We start from the raw sequence: 17,532 nt of genomic DNA on the forward strand, positions 1-17,532 counted from the left end.
CAAATTACCAAGGACATTATTCACAGAACTCGAACAAAATATTTTAGAGTTTATTTGGAATAACAAAAGACCCAGAATAGCTAAAGACATCTTGAAAAAGAAAAATGGAGCTGGAGGAATCAGGCTCCTGGACTTCAGACCATACTACAAAGCAACAGTCATCAAAACTAACAGTCATCAAAACTATATGGTACTGACACAAAGACAGAAATATAGATCAGTGGAACAGGATAGAAAGCCCAGAATTAAACCCATGCACCTATGGCCAACTAGTCTATGACAAGGGAGGCAAGAATATGCAATGGAGAAAAGAGCCTATTCAATAAGTGGTGTTGGGAAAACTGGACAGCCACATGTAAAACAATAAAACTAGAACATTCCCTTACACAATAGGCAAAAATAAACTCAAAATGGGTTAAAGACCTAGATATACTATAAAACTCTTAGAGGAAAACACAGGCCAAACACTCTCCAACATAAATGACAGCAACATCTCAGATCCACCTCTTAGAGTAACGACGGTAAAAACAAAAATAAGCAAATGGGACCTAATTAAACTGAAAAGTTTTTGCACACCAAAGGAAACCCTAAACAAAATGAAAAGACAACCCACAGAATGGGAGAAAATCTTTGCAAGTGAATCGACTGACAAGGGGTTAATCTCCAACATTTATAAACACCTCTGCAGGTCCATACCAAAAAAAAACAACCCCATCAAAAAATGGGCAGATCTAAACAGACAATTCTCCAAAGAAGACATACAGATGGCCAAAAAGCACATGAAAAGATGTTCAACATCACTCATTATTAGAGAAATGCAAATCAAAACCACTCTGAGGTACCACCTTACACCAGCCAGAATAGCCATCATCCAAAAGTCTACAAACAATAAGTGCTGGAGAGGGTATGGAGAAAAAGGAACCCTATTACACTGTTGGTGGGATTGTAAATCGGTGCAACCACTGTGGTCTCTACTAACAAGTATGGAGAGAAAGCATTTGCCAGATGAATAAGTATATACAAGTACCAGGGGATGTGTTAATTTTTTAAAGCAATGAAATTACATCTGGTATAGCAATTATAATTGGAGTCACCACCTGCTTAAGCTTACAATAATTCACTGTCATTCTCTGAGATCCACCTGTTTTCTGCAATGGTAAAACAGGTGAGTGGAGTGGGGATGCAGTGGGAATCACCATCCCTGCATTTCTTAAGTTCTTGAAGATGGTGCTAATCTCTGCATCCTCTCCAAGAATGCAGAATTACTTTTAGTTTACTATTTTCTTAGTTAGATGCATATCTAGTGGCTTCCACTTTGCCTTTCTGTCATATTAGCCCTCACTCCACAGTTCAGGGATCCAATACAGGGATTCTGCCAGTTGCTGACTACATCTATTGTATAATGCATTCCAGAACTGATGAAAGAACCACAGTGGATCAGCACCCACTGGACCCACTATTAAATGGACCTGAGCTAAAACTCCATTAATTATCTGACCTCCATAAGCACCACTCTAATTACCATGGTGATGCTTTGGATATCCTAGAATTCGTGGCAGATTAGTGCCAGTGTCAGCATCATTGGCAAAGGAGAGTTTATGGGTTTGATTATGCATCTTCACCAGGATCTTCCCGTATGTTTCTGTTCCAAAGTTCAGAATTGCGTTCTTTCTCATTCAATGCCTTCACTTTAACAGCAAACACCCTGCAAGGTTGGGAACTCAACTTGCACTGTATTTCAGCCATTTGCAGGATAAGACTCTGGGTTAGATTTTCAGAGGTCTCAGTTCCATGGCCGTAGAGAATAAGGGTTTCTTTCAGGGTAGACATAAAAAATTTTAGGTCATTTATGTGGTGCTTGAGATGGAAATTTGAGTCCCTAAGATCATCGTTTTCTTTCCTCACTTTGTCTAGTGCAATTAGCAGCAACCACTCAATCTCATTATACTTGTTAGTTTGACAAAAATACTCTTGAAGTATTAAATTCACAGTTATCCAGAACCTTGCCTCTTACAGGTATTTGAGTAGGAATATCCAAAGGTGAGATTTTGTATATCTATTGTCATATCACACCATGAATCACCAGTGCTTTCTTTACTATGGAAATAAAGTTATTAATGCCTTTAAATTTTTTCAGATTAGGGAACCAATTAATTAACTCATCCTTAAAATTCCACCCCTCTAAAGCCACTCTTGGTACCAAATTTTGTACTAGTCAGTGTTCTCTAGAGAAATAAAATAAATATGCTATATATATATATACAGTGAAAGAAATTTACTTTAGGAAATTAGCTCACATCACTATGGGAGCTAGCCAGTATGCAATTTGCTGGGCAGGCTGCAGCCCAGAGATTCAGAGAAGAGTCGATGTTGCAGTCTTGAATCCAAAGGCAGTCTGGAGGCAGAATGGCTTCTTCCTCAGAGAACATCAATTTCTCTCTTAAAGTCTTCAACTGATTAAATGAATCTCATCCATATTATGGAGGGGAATCTGCTTTACTCAAAGTCTACTAGTTAAATGTTAATCACATCTAAAAATATCTCTACAACAACATCTAGACTAGTGTTTGAGCAAATATCTGGGTACTGTGGCCTGGTCAAGTTGACACATAAAATCAGTCATCACATAAGCTAAAAATTTTAGTAAATGATCTGAAGGTGGAAGCTCTTTCTTGAAACTTAATTCCCTCAAAGACCAAAAGAAAGAAAGAAAATAAGAATAAAAACTAGAAAGAGAAAGAAAAAGTACATAAGAAAACTACAAAGAGGCAAAGTAAAGAAACTGAGAACAGATGAAAGGCTTAGAAGATAGATTCAGGAGATTAACCCTATAAATCATAGGAGCTCCAAAAAAAGGAAAAAAGAGTAGATTGAGGAAAAGCTATTACTAAATAACAGAAGAAACTTCCCTACAGCTAAAGGAAGACTGAGTCTTTAGATTAAAAGGTAAATTGAAGTTGTAGGTAAGACTGATGAAAATGAAATATACCTAATAACATTCCTACATTTCAGGAAAAAAATGTTATAAGGTTTCAGAATAAAAAAATATATGTTTCTTACAGGAGATTAAGAATCAGATTTTCATTATATTTTTCATCTTAAAAACACTGGAAGCTGGAGAACAGTGAAGTAACATACAGAGGAAATGAGAGAAAAGGACTGAAATCCTCCAATCCTAAAATCTACAAAGATATTCATTTATCGGGATTTTCAAAAAGGAGCTACAGGCTAGCAGAGTTTGAGAGTACATTAACTACTAGCCCATCTCTGACCAAACAACTCATTAATCAAAACAGAGACATGAGATTAAGGGAAGACAGAAAAGGAAGGAGTAGAGAAAAAGTCTTGCAAAATACAGTTGTATATCTACATGAAGAATGACGGAGAATTAATCATTTATGTGCTAAAAAAGATTTCCTGAATCAGAAGATAATATACCAAACAGGAAAACCTATTAGTAGTCTGGAAAAATAATTAGGATAGAGAAGCACTGCTGTAGAGTGGTTAAACCGAGGTTTGAATCTCAACCTGTCTCCTATTTGCAGTGCAAGAAGGAAATTTCTTTTACCTTTTTGTAAAACAAAGATACTAAGAGTACCAACATCATAGGGGTGTGGTGGGGATCAAATGAATTAGTACCTATGAAGGACTCAGATCAGTGTGCAGCATGTATACACATATTACAGCAACAAAAACTACTACTACTACTATTACCATTACTACTCTTGGTGGTGGTGGCAGTAACAGAAACAGAGACCTCATTACTGTATGGATGGTTGCTGAATTTCTCCCTTCAGGAGTTGTATTTTTCCAGCTATTTATATTACAATGGTAAACATATAAAAATGTTTTATATATAAGTAAAAAAATATATAAAAAGTATAACATACCTTTTGTACTCACAAACCACCTTTTTTTTAAACAGTGTAATGAGGTATAATCATCATACATGTGCGCCCATGAAACCATCACTATGATAAAAGTGAACACCTCCATCATTGCTAAAATGTCCTCATGCCTTTTGTGATCTGTCTTGCTCCACTACTGCCCTCAGGGCAGCCGCTGGTCCACTTTATGTCAACACAAATTAGTCTGAATTTTCTAGAATTTTATACAAATGGAATGATACAGTACAGTTTGCTAGGGCTGACATAACAGAACACCATAGGCGAGGTGGCTTAAACAAGAGAAATTTATTTTCACAGTTCTAGAGGCTTGAAGTCCAAGACCAAGGAAGTCAGCAAGGTTAGTTTCTTCTAAGGCCTCTCTCTGGCTTGTAGCTGACCAGCTTAATGCTGTGTCCTTAAGTTCCCTCTGCACCCATGCATCCCTGGTGTCTTCTGAGTGTCCTAATCTCCTAATATCCTCTGTAATAGGTTTAAGTGTGCCCAGCACTGATCTAAATCCTTCATAAATACATGCTGAAATTCATACATGAATGCCAAGTCATACAATAGGTATATGCATAACTTTATAAGAAACTGTTAAATTCTCTTAAAGTGGCTTATGAAACACCACCTTACTACAAATGAAAAATTTGCATTTTCCTAATGATTAATGACTGAGCATCTCTTTATATATTTGTCATTTGCATACTTTCTTTGGTGAAGCGGCTGCTCAAATCTTTTTGGGTTATTTGTCCTCTTATCAAGTTATAGGAACTCTTTATATATTCCAAATATAAGTCTTTGGTCAAATAAATGTTTTAAATGCATTTTTCTCCCAGTCTGTTGTTTATCTTTTCATTTCCATAACAGTATATTTTGTCTTTTTTTTTTTTTTTTTTTTTTTGTCTTTTTGTCTTTTGCTGTTGTTGTTGTTGTTGCTATTTCTTGGGCCGCTCCTGCGGCATATGGAGGTTCCCAGGCTAGGGGTTGAAACGGAGCTGTAGCCACCAGCCTACGCCAGAGCCACAGCAACGCGGGATCCGAGCCGCGTCTGCAACCTACACCACAGCTCACGGCAACGCCGGATCGTTAACCCACTGAGCAAGGGCAGGGACCGAACCCGCAACCTCATGGTTCCTAGTCGGATTCGTTAACCACTGCGCCACGACGGGAACTCCCATAACAGCATATTTTGAAGAGCAATATAGGTATTTTTTTAAGTTAATGAAGTCCAATTTGTTTTTTCTTTCACAGTTCAAGGTTTTTGTGTCCAAGAACAACTTTTTTTCTGTCCTTTAAGAAATACTAAGTCCAAGGACACTAAAATCTTCTCTTTTCTTCAGAAGTTGTATGGTTTTAACTCCTATACTTAGGCCTATGATCTACTTTGGGTTAATTTTGGTATAACGTGTGACATAAGGGTCACAGTTAATTTTTTGGCATATGAATATGTAATGGTTTGGAAATATCTGTTGAAAACTATCCATTCCTTATTGACTTGCATCCTTAAATTCAGATATTAACATCTGTTACTCCCTCCTCATGTAATTACAGAAAAGAACTCAATGAGATACTTGTAAATGTGCTTGAAAAGTGGAAAACAACTAGAAATCTAAGTCACTGTCACTATTACTTAGTTCTGAGTATACCCTGACTCAAAGGCAAGTAACAGAAAAACACTGGGCCAGGAGTCATAGAACCTGATATGTGGTAAGACCCACATGTACAAATAGAGATATAATTACATAATTTGGAGCTTTGGTCCCTTGGAGTGACACCAAATTGTTTGCACTATCTCTTTAAATGTCTAATAATGCTTCATCATTCTGATTTTAGAAATATTCATCAATGCACTTCTGTACACTCTCCCCACAGAATAGCATAATAAACTATTCTATGTGTCTTTTGGAGGTACTCTTTACTTTTATAACCATAAAGTTATTTTAGATCTGAATGAACCAACTAAACATGAAGGTTATTTATCCAATGATGGCAGTCACTGTGTTCTACTCTGATTTTTATGATAACCATCTCAAGTCTAATTGGAGACACAAGGATGCAAATAGATAATTAAAATGTAGTTTGGTAAGTGGGAAAGGGAAGTCACAAGACAGAGAGAGACTATTAGAGAAACACCAAACCTAGCTTTGAGGAAGACAAGGAAAGTCTGGCCAAAGTAGCTCTGAAATACATCAGAATTACCTCCTCAATTCCTGCAAGAGATGAGTGGTTCCTGCAAGAATCACAGATTCAAGGGCTTGAGGACAAGAGAAAGAGAATGATGAGTGCCAGAAACCAAAAGAAGTTTCATGAGAGAGCTGAGGCTAGAGAGGTGAAATTTATGCCATGCTAATGAACTCTACCATGATAGTAACAGAGAACCAAAGAAGAGCTTTAAAAGGAGAATAACATTCTGATTTACATTTTAGGAAAATCATTTCAGTAACTACTGTGAACAGAGTAGAGTGGGAGGCAGAGACTGGCTGAGAGATAAAACAGGCAGTTGGAAGCAGCAGGAATCAAGAGATGGGGAGGATTCTAAAGGTATTAAGGAGGTAGGATCAAAAGGATTTTGTGGCCACTTAGATATTGCAGGTGACTCAAAGTTTTCTTGCTTAGACAAATGAGTGGTTACACTAAATAAGATACAGGATAAAGGAGGAAGGTCATGCTGTAGGAAGAAAAATGGTAACTTAATTTGGAAAATTTTTTACTTTGAAAGGCACAGAATGAGATTTCCTGCGTAAGACTAAAAATGTGTTGGAGTTCCCGTCACAGTGCAGTGGAAACAAATCTGACTAGGAACCATGAGGTTGTAGGTTTGATCCCTGGCCTTGCTCAGTGGGTTAAGGATCTGGCATTGCCATGAGCTGTGGTATACATCATAAATGCGGCTTGGATCTGGCATTGCTATGGCTCTGATGTAGGCCGACAGCTGTAGCTCTGATTATACTCCTAGCCTGGGAACTTCCATATGCCACAGGTGTGGTCCTAAAAAGAAAAAAAAAAAGATTAAAAATGTGTTTTGTTTCTGCTGTTTGGATGGTCTGAGAAATAAACTGTAACGGGGTGGGAGGGTAGCAACACCCAGCACAGGAATGCAATGTGTAACCCTTTGGCAACAACTAAAGGGTAGCCTCCTATTGGAGGGTAGAGTGACAACTGTATTTTCCAAGACAAAGGATATAATTAGCATCACTGTATTTGGGTGTCTAAACAAAATGACCAGGAAGGTGGTAAGGGCTTGGGATATCTAAAGTAAAAAATGTCTCAGATTCTTAAACTTTTAAGTTTTAGATGATTCATGGCCTGGGAAGCAGCAATGCATAAGAACTAGGTTGAAGGATTTGTGTAAATAACCCTGTGACAGTGCCTGGAAGATTTAGCTGTGATAGAAGAGGACTTTCATCATGTCTAGCATATCCAAGAATATGCCCAGGCCACCCACTACTAGCTACTAGAGCTCTTCATCGTGGTCACAGGTCAAAATGGCCAATACTGAAGCCATACAACCCACTTTTTTACCTTGTCCCAAATGTAAATAGGAAAACAATTAAAACCATTTTTAGCTTACATGGAAGAATATCTCGATATCTGTTTTTTTCTCTGTTTTGTAGTTCATTCCCAGAGTGGAACACAGCATGCAGATTCTTAAATTCCAAAGCCTTTAAAAGGTAAGAAATATAAGTCATGTATTTACTATAACAGAAAAAAAAAAAGAGGAAAAGGAAAAATATCTGTCTTTGTGTTGTATTCATGATCCTTAAGCCTGAACATAACATGACCTATTGTCAAATGTGTTACATGGTAAGTAGAGAAGTTAGAGCCCCACTGACAAAGTCCTATCTAAAGTATCTCAAATTTGAGATGTCAATCAACAGGGTGCTTGATAAGGAAATGTTCAACTCTCTGGAGTTAATTTGTTTTGTTGGACTTGAAGATTTTTTCCTTTTTCATTAAAAAAGAAAAAAACCAATACAGAACATTTACTTCTTAGGACCTACCCTTAAATCTATCATTTTATAAACAAAAATAGTAACAGGAACAAAAATATGTAAACAAAAAACATAGTCTCAAAATTTACTCCTTGCACCATTAAGAAATTATAGTTAGGACACTAATTAAAGATTCTTATCAGGAGTTTCCATCATGGTGCAGTGGTTAACGAATACGACTAGGAATCTTGAGGTTGCGGGTTCAATTCCTGGTCTTGCTCAGTGGGTTAAGGATTCGGCATTGCCGTGAGCTGTGGTGTAGGTTGCAGACGAGGCTTGGATCCTGAGTTGCTGTGGCTCTGGCATAGGCTGGAAGCTACAGCTCCGATTTGACCCCTAGCCTGGGAACCTCCATATGCTGCAGGAGCATCCCAAGAAATGGCAAAAAGACAAGAAGACAAAAAAAAAAAAAAAAAAAAAAAAAAAGATTCTTATCAAAAAACTTCCTTTAAAACTGTGAATTCAATATCTATTGAACATTTAATAAGTACTCATTACTTTTCTAGATATTGAAATACAAAGATGAACCTGAAAATGGTCTCACCCTTAAGAAGTTAACACAGCAGTTAAAGAGGAGGCCATGAGATCCATGGAGAAACACTTGTACAAATGAAGCACTAGACTGTACCTGAAGATATAGAAAGGAAAGCTCCTAGAAAGGAAGTAGCACTTGAACTGGGCCTTCCTGACTGACATGGAAGTTTGCACGTATGGGAAGAAAGAACAGGTGAATGGATATCATACTAGGTAGGTGGACCTTAAGAAAGGCATGGCGGCATGCACATCCTTTGGGGGAAACAGTCAATAGTATGGTAACAACAGCAAAGAGCACATGCTTTAGCCCAAAGGGAAACTAAAACTAACTAGGAAGGCCTTGTTTCACACATAAAAGGAACTGATATCCTACCCTATTAGAATATTTGTGGATAAAACCCAAGAGTTTTTTAAAACTCTTCAGTAACTTCTAGACAGCCAATTTAGCACTACCAGTCTTTAAGTTAGTGTTGGCAACTACTGCCATGGGGAATGAGGAGCCAGTGAAGGTTTTAAGCCATAGGATAATATGACCAGATTTTTACCTTTTAATTTTTATGCAAATCAATTCTAAAACTAACCTAGGTACTCACTTCAGCAGCACATATAATAAAATTGGAATGATACAGAGAAGATTAACATGGCCCCTGTACAAAGATGATATGTAAATTTGTGAAGTGTTCCATATTCTTTTCAAGTGCACACAGAGCATTCTCCAGGAATGACCACATACTGGGGCACAAAAGTAATCTCAACAAACTTAAGAGTAAAGAAATTATTTCAAGTATCTACTTTGACCACAATGGCATGAAACCAACCATAAGAAAATGAGAAAAAACTGACTACATGGAGACTAAGCAACATGCAGCTAAAAAACCAATGGGTCAATAAGGAAATCAAAAGGGAAATTTAAAAATACCTTAAAACAAATGACAATGAAAACACAACCATTCAAAATCTATGGGATGCCTCAAAAGCAGTTCTTACAGGAAAGTTCATAGCAATACAGCTGTCCTAAAAAAAAAAAAAAAAAAAAAAAAAAAAATCTCATATCAACAACTTAACCTACCATCTTAAAAAATTAGAAAAAGAAGAACAAACAAAACCTAAAGTCAGCAGAAGGAAGGAACTCATAAAGATTAGAGAGGAAATCAATAAAATAGGGATTATTAAAAAAAAACAAAAATAAATAAATAAAACCAAGTGTTGGTTCTTTGAAATGGTAAACAAAATTGACAAAACTCTGGCCAGACTCACCAAGAATAAAATAGAGAGAAGCCAAATAAACAAAATGATAAGTAAAAAAGGAGGAATATCAACAGATACTGTAGAAATACAAAAGAAAAATAATAAAAGAATACTATGAACAATTATATGCCAACAAATTGGACAACCTAGAAGAAATGGACAACTTTCTAGAGACATACAGCCCACCAAAACTGAATCAAGAAGAAACAGATCATCTGAACAGACCAATCACTAGAAATGAAACTGAATATGTAATACAAACACTTCCTACAAATAAAAGTCCAGGACCAGATAGCTTCACAGGTGAATTCTACCAAACATACAAAGAACTTAAACCCATCCTTCTTAAACTTTTCAAAAAGACTGAAGGAGTACACTCCCAAAGACATTCTATGAAGCCACCATCACCCTAATACCAAAAACAGACAAAGATACTACTAAAAAAAAAATTATAGGCCAACATCTTTGATGAATGTAGACACAAAAATTCTCAACAAAATTTTAGCCAACTGAATCCAACAACACATAAAAAATATCATACCCCACTACCAAGTGGGATTCACCCCAAGTTTACAAGGATGGTTCAACATATGCAAATCAATCAACGTCATACACCACACTAACAAAAGAAAAGTCAAAAACCACATGATCATCTCAATAGATACAGAAAAAGCATTTGACAAAATCCAACATCCATTCATGATAAAAACTCTTACCAAAGTGGGCATAGAGGGATCATATCTCAACATAAAAAAGGCCATTTATGACAAACCCATAGCAAATACACCACTCAATGCAGAAAAGCCAAAAGCCTTTCTGCTAAAATCTGGAACAAGAAAAGGATGCCCACTCTCACCACTTTTATTCAACATAGTATTGGAAGACCTAGCCACAACAATCAGACAAAAAATAAATAAAAGGCATCCAAATTGGAAGAGAAGAGGTAAAACTGTCACCATATACATACGATATGGTATTATATATAGAAAGCCCTAAGGACTCCACACAAAAACTATTCCAACTGATAAATGAATTCAGCAAAGTAGCAGGATACAAGATTAACATTCAGAAACAGGTTGCATTTCTGTATCCCAACAGTGAAATATCAGAAAAAGAATATTAAAAAACAATATCCTATAAAATTACAAGCCCCAAAATTAAATACCTAGGAATAATCCTGACCAAGGAGATGAAAGACATATGCTAAGAACCATAAAACATTAATCAAGGAAATTAAAGAGGATTCAAAGAAATGGAAAGCTATCTCATGCTCCAGGACTGGAATAATTAATATTATTAAAATGGCCATACTACCCAAAGCAATCTACAGATTTAATGCAATCCCTATCAAACTACCCACAACATTTTTTTAGGACACTAGAATAAACAATCCAAAAATTTATGTGGAACCATAAAAGACCCAGAATTGCCAAAACAATCCTGAAAGAAAAAACCAAGCAGGAGGCTCCTAGACTTCAGACAATATTACAAAGCTACAGTAATCAAGACAGTGTGGTACTGGTACAAAAACACACATATAAGACAATATTGTCTCGTAGACTTCAGACAGTATTGCAAAGCTATGGTAATCAAGACAGTGTGGTACTGGTACAAAAACAGATATATGTTTCAATGGAACAGAATTGAGAGGCCATAAATAAACCTAGACATCTATGGACAATTGTTCTTCAACAAAGAAGGCAAGAACAGAAGTTCCCCTGTGGAGCAGTGGGTTAAGGATCTAGCATTACCACAACTGTGGTGCAGGATGAAGCTTCAGTGCAAGTTCAGTCCCTGGCCCAGGAACTTCTACATACACAAGGGCAATCAATTTTAAAAAAATTTTTTTTGTTAAAAAAAAAAAGGAATCAAGGATAAAATGGGGAAAAGACAGTCTCTTCAAGAAAGTCATGCTGGGAAAACTGGATAGCTGCCTGTAAATCACTGAAACTAGAACACACCTTCACACCATGCACAAAAATGAACTCAAAATGGTTTAAAGACTTAAACATAAGACACCATAAAACTTCTAGAAGAGAACACAGACAAAACATTCTCTGACATTAACCACACAAATGTCTTCTTAGGTCAGTATCCCAAGGCAATAGAAATAAAAACAAAAATAAACCAATGGGACCTAATAAAACTTGCAAGCCTTTGCACAGCAAGGGAAACCATTAAAAAAAGACAATCCATGAAATGGGAGAAAATAAAACAAGATTTAATCTCCAAAATACACAAACAACCCATACAACTCAACAACAAAAAACAAACGAACAATCTAATCAAAAGATGGGCAAAAGAACTAAACAGTCATATCTCCAAAGAAGACACGAATGGCCAGTTGGCACATGAAAAAAATGCTCAACATCACTAATTACTAGAGAAATGCAAATCAAAACTACAGTGAGGTACCACCTCATACAAACCAGAATGGTCATCATTAATAAGTCCACAAATAACAAATGCTGGAGAGGGTGTGGAGAAAAGAGAACCCTTCCATACTGTTGGTGGGATTGTAAATTGGTATAACCACTATGTAAAACAGTACGGAAGATCCTCAGAAAACTAACTATAGAACTACCATATGATCTAGCAATCCCACTCCTGGGCATATCTCTGGACAAAACTGTCATTGAAAAAGACACATGCACCCCTATGTTCAGTGTAGCACTAGTCACAATAGCCAAGACATGGAAACAATCTAAATGCCCATTGACAGATGAATGGATTAAGAAGATGTAGCACATATACACAAAGAAATAGTGTTAGGTCACAAAAAAGAACAAAATAGTGTCATTTACAGCAACATGGATGCAACTAGAGATTTTCATATTTAGTGAAATAAGTCAGAAAGAGAAAGACAAATACCATGATATCATTTATATGTGGGATCTAAAATATGGCACAAATGAACCTATATACAGAACAGGAACAGACTCACAGACATGGAAAATGGACTTGTGGTTGCCTGGGAGGTGGGAGGGAGGGAGAAGGAGTGGGATGGACTGGGAGTTTGGGATTAGTAGATGCAAACTATTACACTTAAAATGGATAAGCAATGAGATCCTACTGCAAAGCACAGGGAACTATATCCAGCCTCCTGGGATGGAACATTATGGAAGATAATATGAGAAAAAAAAAGTGTGTGTGTGTGTGTGTGTGTGTGTGTATATATATATATGACTGGGTCACTTTGGTATACAGCAGAAATTGACACAACACTGTAAATCAACTATACTTTAATAAAAAATAATTTTAATAAAGAAAAAAGAAATGCCAATTAGATCTCAACAAGAAACCATTTTTTATTTAAAAGATAAGCAAAGATCCAAAACTATGACAGCACAAAATACTGGCTTTCTAGGAATTTGTTCTAAAGAATACTCACACATATGCACGGGCACATGAAGAGGAATGATTCTTGTTCATAATAGCAAAGACTAGAAAAATATAAATGTCCATCATAGGGGACTATTTAAAGAAAAGAAAGTCTTTATTCATATACGTAGCAAAAATGCAATTCTTAGTAAGAATGAGATAGAGCTATATGTGCCAATAATATATTTGGAAATTATTTATGTGAAAATTTTTTTTATAAAAACAAAGGGTAAAATAGTGAGTAAAGTACATGCCAACAATTTTTCTGAAAGGTTAAATGACAAACTTAATAGCAGAAAGGGGGCCTAGAGAGTCAAGGGAGAAAAAGAGACTTTATCCATTTTATTACCTTTTATGCTATTGCCTCTTTTACTATGTATATCTATTACTGTAAAAACAAATTTAATATTTGAAAACAAAACAACATAATCTAAAAAAAGAAAAAAAAAAAGAATTAAAATTTTCTGGTTGTGATGTGGAAAAAGAAATCACACATCAGATTTGTTAAAACCAAAATATTTACCATAAATTCCTGGATGATTTCATTTTCTGATAGTTTTTTCTCAAGCATTTTAAAATAATCTTGGAAGGTTGACTGTTCATGATTACTGACTACTATTGGTTGAACAAGAGCCAACTGAGCTAGCTCCCTTTCAGAAGTAATTTCCATACCTAAGAAAGAGAAAAATTAACATTTGTAAGTTAATTACATATGTAAAGGGAGATTTTATTTCTACTGTTGTGTTTTCTCTTAAGTAAAGATCCAGCCACTTAAGAAATCACATAAGTTTATTTTTTCAGGGGTGAAGAGTCTATTACTTTGAAAGGAAGGATTCTTATTTTGGAAAAATCATGATTATGTACCTTGAAATTATACAAAACCCACTATTCTTAGAGAAAACTGTTACATGTCAACAGTAGACTAAGAAGTGTTTTGATTTATAATGTGATTTGAGTGTATGTATTGACATTATGCCAAGGCAAACACATATAAGACTTGGATGGTCGAACAAGAGTACTTTTGCCCTCCCAGGGACCAAGTGTTTGGAAGCCCCTGGAGTCTGAAATGAGACAATGTGCATACCTCTAACTTCAGAACAGATCAAGCATGTGCATGTGCACAGAAACACACACACACCCCAAGAGTTGAGAGGATCTATATAATGTAATTAATAGCACTAATATATATATATGTTATACACAATTATAAGTAATTATATATAATATATTGTACTATAGACATATATTAGTTATATACTTATAACCAGTAATAACAAAACAATATACTCTATTTAATAGTATACATGGGATTTTTTTTAATAATGGTCTTTTAAGTCATGCTGATAAGCTAGATTCCAAATATCTGAAATTTTACAGATTATGTACACTGGCCATAAAGCAATATATCTAGAAAGTCAATATCAAAAGAATATTTTAAAAATAAGAATTTTAAGGAGTTCCTATTGTGGCTCAATGGTTAATGAATCTGACCAGCATTCATGAGGATGCAGGTTTGATCTCTGGCCTTGCTCAGTGGGTTAAGGATCCGGAGTTGCTGTAAGCTGTGGTGTAGGTCACAGACGTGACTCAGATCCTACATTGCTACGGCTGTGGTGTAGGCCATCAGCTACAGCTCCAATTCAACCCCTAGCCTGGAAACATCCATATGCTGCAGGTGTGGCCCTAAAAAGAAAAAAAAAAATTATACACACACACACACACACACACAGCAATTAAGCAAAAGAGTGGGCATTAAAAATGGAGATGGAAGTTTCTAAGAATCTGCACTTCTCTGGGAAATTTATCTTTTCTTGGAACCCTACTATGACAAAGGTCTTTCTAAGGGTAGAAATGAGGTTGGGAGAGATAGTCACAGAAATCCCCCACTGTCTCACAAGTCTCCCTAACCTTAATATGGAAGAGGTCTAGGAAGTCCAGAAGAGGAGACACAATTCCCAGTACAAGCATTTTGATCATCTTTGACCCCCAATTTAGCAACACCCACTTGGCTTCTTGTTGTGTTCTAGCCTTGATGAAGAAAAAGCTAAGCAAAGGCAGAGAGAAAGGAAAGAAAAGGCAGAATCACTACAGTGGATGTTGTAGAGTCAACACAGATTCCACCCTGATAGTTAAAGTCATTTTTAATCATTTCATAATAATTCCCTTACGAGTGAATAGTTTGGTAATAGGCAGGTGATTTGAGTCAACTGGAAGCAAAAAAGATATTCAAGGCTTTACAGGCAAGAGAAGCAAGTCTCTCTCCCACCTCCACCCTTGCCCGGACATAAACACAGAAGTAAAAGGCCCCAGTTACCACAAGCAGCCCTACTATGACCACAGAAGGAAAGAATTGAGTATAGCAAATAGAAAAAAAACAAAGAATTTAGGTTCTTGATGACATCACTGAATAACTGATCATATTGAAACTGAAAATTTCCCATCTCTAGTCCTCCGTTGTGGTAGAAAATGTATTTTTTATTGTTATTATCATTTCAATTTGGTTTCTTTTGATTGCAGCCTGGCGAAAGAATTCAAATTAAGGTATTATAAGTGAGGCTTCAGTTATGCATAACAGCAATTATTACATAACAGAATTTTTGCAGAAATCCAGTTTATCTGGCTATTTGGTGCCAACGACATCACTGGGTAGGTATGAAGAAAAGTGCTTCCCCTTTTATGATCTGAAAATAACAGAGAAGAATGTTTTGCTGAGAAAACTGCTACGTTTGACACCGTGAGGAATCTGAGGGAGCTGGACATCACTGCTCTAACCACTGGCTTCTGGTGACATTACCTTAGCAACCACGAATTAGAAGTCATCACAACTGTTGACCTTAGCTAAAATGAGGCACCAGGAATGTCATGCCTGCTACAGTGCGTAGCAGTAATAAGGATGCTTCTCTATATGTTTAAGACTTGGTTAAGTTCAATTGACAATTATCCCAAGGTAAGCACATACAAGACTTGAATGGGAAAACAAGAGTATTCTTGCCTCCTTGAGACCAAGTGTTTGGAAGTCCGTGGAGTCTGAAATGAGAGACGTCAAATCCACAACACCTACCAGGATGTCTAAGAAATATAACTTTTAGTTTTTCTGCCTGGACCATGCAGGAAGGTACACTAAGAGGAGGGTGTGATCAATGTTGAGTAAACTGATCTATAATATCTACCACATAACAATTCATCCACACTTTGTGAGCTTTCTGCTCCTTCTCTTCTAACCTTCAGAACACTTATTGTTCTCAAGCAAAATCCAGCCCTCAACATATAGTTTATAGTGGAAGATAACAGATCAAATGGAAAGAGAGACAGAGGAATTCATTCACGCTCAATCAGCAAAATCAAAGAAATGCAGAGCTATACATGTTAGTGAGATGCAGAAAAAAATGAGCAATGAAAAATGTCACACAAAAAATTTTTAATCCAGTCTGAATGGAACATAACCTAAATTGTAAATCCACCATCTGTAGGAAGAAATAATAATACGAATTATTTTAAATGAGTTCAAAATCAGATAAAACAAAAAATGAGTTGGAACATAAATTTATAGACTTAAGAAAATAAATGAAAGGCCCAAAGTACATGATTATAGAACTAATAATTAAATCAAACACTACAAAAAACAAAGTAGTCAGTTGAAAATAAACATTTCATAGGAAAAAGATGTGTACATAAATTAATGAGAAGAAGAGGCAAACAGCAAAAGATAAATGCATATAAGGACCTCATCAGAAGCTCAGGAGAAAAACTGGAGACAAGATGAGGAGATCAAAAAATTTTCCCTCATGATACAAGCTTGGAAAGGGGAGCAGCAGCATTCTTCTTATGCAATCTCCCTAAGGACCAAAAGCATAAGAAGTTGGGGAAAGGACATCCAACCAAATAAGCCTCAAAGCACAAGGGTAGAGAGGAGAAGAAAACATTCTGGGCTCAGACCATAATGCATTCCCTTCCTGAAGAAGGGGAAGGGTAACTGAGAAGGCACCATCCCTAAAGCCCAGGGACACTGCACCTGCCTAAGACTGGCAATGAACAAGGACAAGGGAGAATTCTACTCTTACCTCCCACCAGGTTAGAAAGCAAAAGCATTTCAACTAAGAGCACTCCATCACTGGGAAATGGACAAAATCATGGATAGGAACCTTCTCTGAGGCTCAGACCTAATGAAGAGACCTAAAGCAGAAGGCAGGTACATTGGAAACTCTCTGGTACACCACTGCTATTCTAAGCATAAGGTAACAATACAGTAATTTGAAGCTGGTGGTGCACTATGGATAACCACAGGAAGATCAAAACCCAAACTCAGAGTTCCCGTCACGGCTCAGTAGTTAACAAATCCGACTGGGAACCATGAGGTTGTGGGTTCGATCCCTGGCCTCACTTAGTGGGTTAAGGACCCAGTGTTACTGTGGGCTGTGGTGTAGGCCCCAGATGTGGCTCGGATCTGGCGTTGCTGTGGCTCTGGTGTAGGCCAGCGGCCTAGCCTG

At 36.6% G+C, this 17,532-nt stretch overlaps 1 protein-coding gene across 1 annotated transcript in view; it reads right to left on the bottom strand.

Moving 5' to 3' along the window:
- Window positions 1-17,532, bottom strand: part of PTPN20 (protein tyrosine phosphatase, non-receptor type 20) — a 75,210-nt gene that overhangs the window by 22,477 nt on the left and 35,201 nt on the right. The window contains exons 6-7 of the mRNA XM_021073067.1: window positions 13,569-13,717; window positions 7,462-7,552 (exon numbers count right to left, since the gene is read on the bottom strand). Of these exons, the coding sequence (XP_020928726.1) occupies window positions 7,462-7,552; window positions 13,569-13,715 (238 nt within the window). The 5' untranslated portion in view covers window positions 13,716-13,717. The remainder of the gene's footprint in view (window positions 1-7,461; window positions 7,553-13,568; window positions 13,718-17,532) is intronic.

This window comes from Sus scrofa, chromosome 14, assembly GCF_000003025.6.
Source record: "Sus scrofa isolate TJ Tabasco breed Duroc chromosome 14, Sscrofa11.1, whole genome shotgun sequence".
Lineage (NCBI taxonomy): Eukaryota > Metazoa > Chordata > Mammalia > Artiodactyla > Suidae > Sus > Sus scrofa.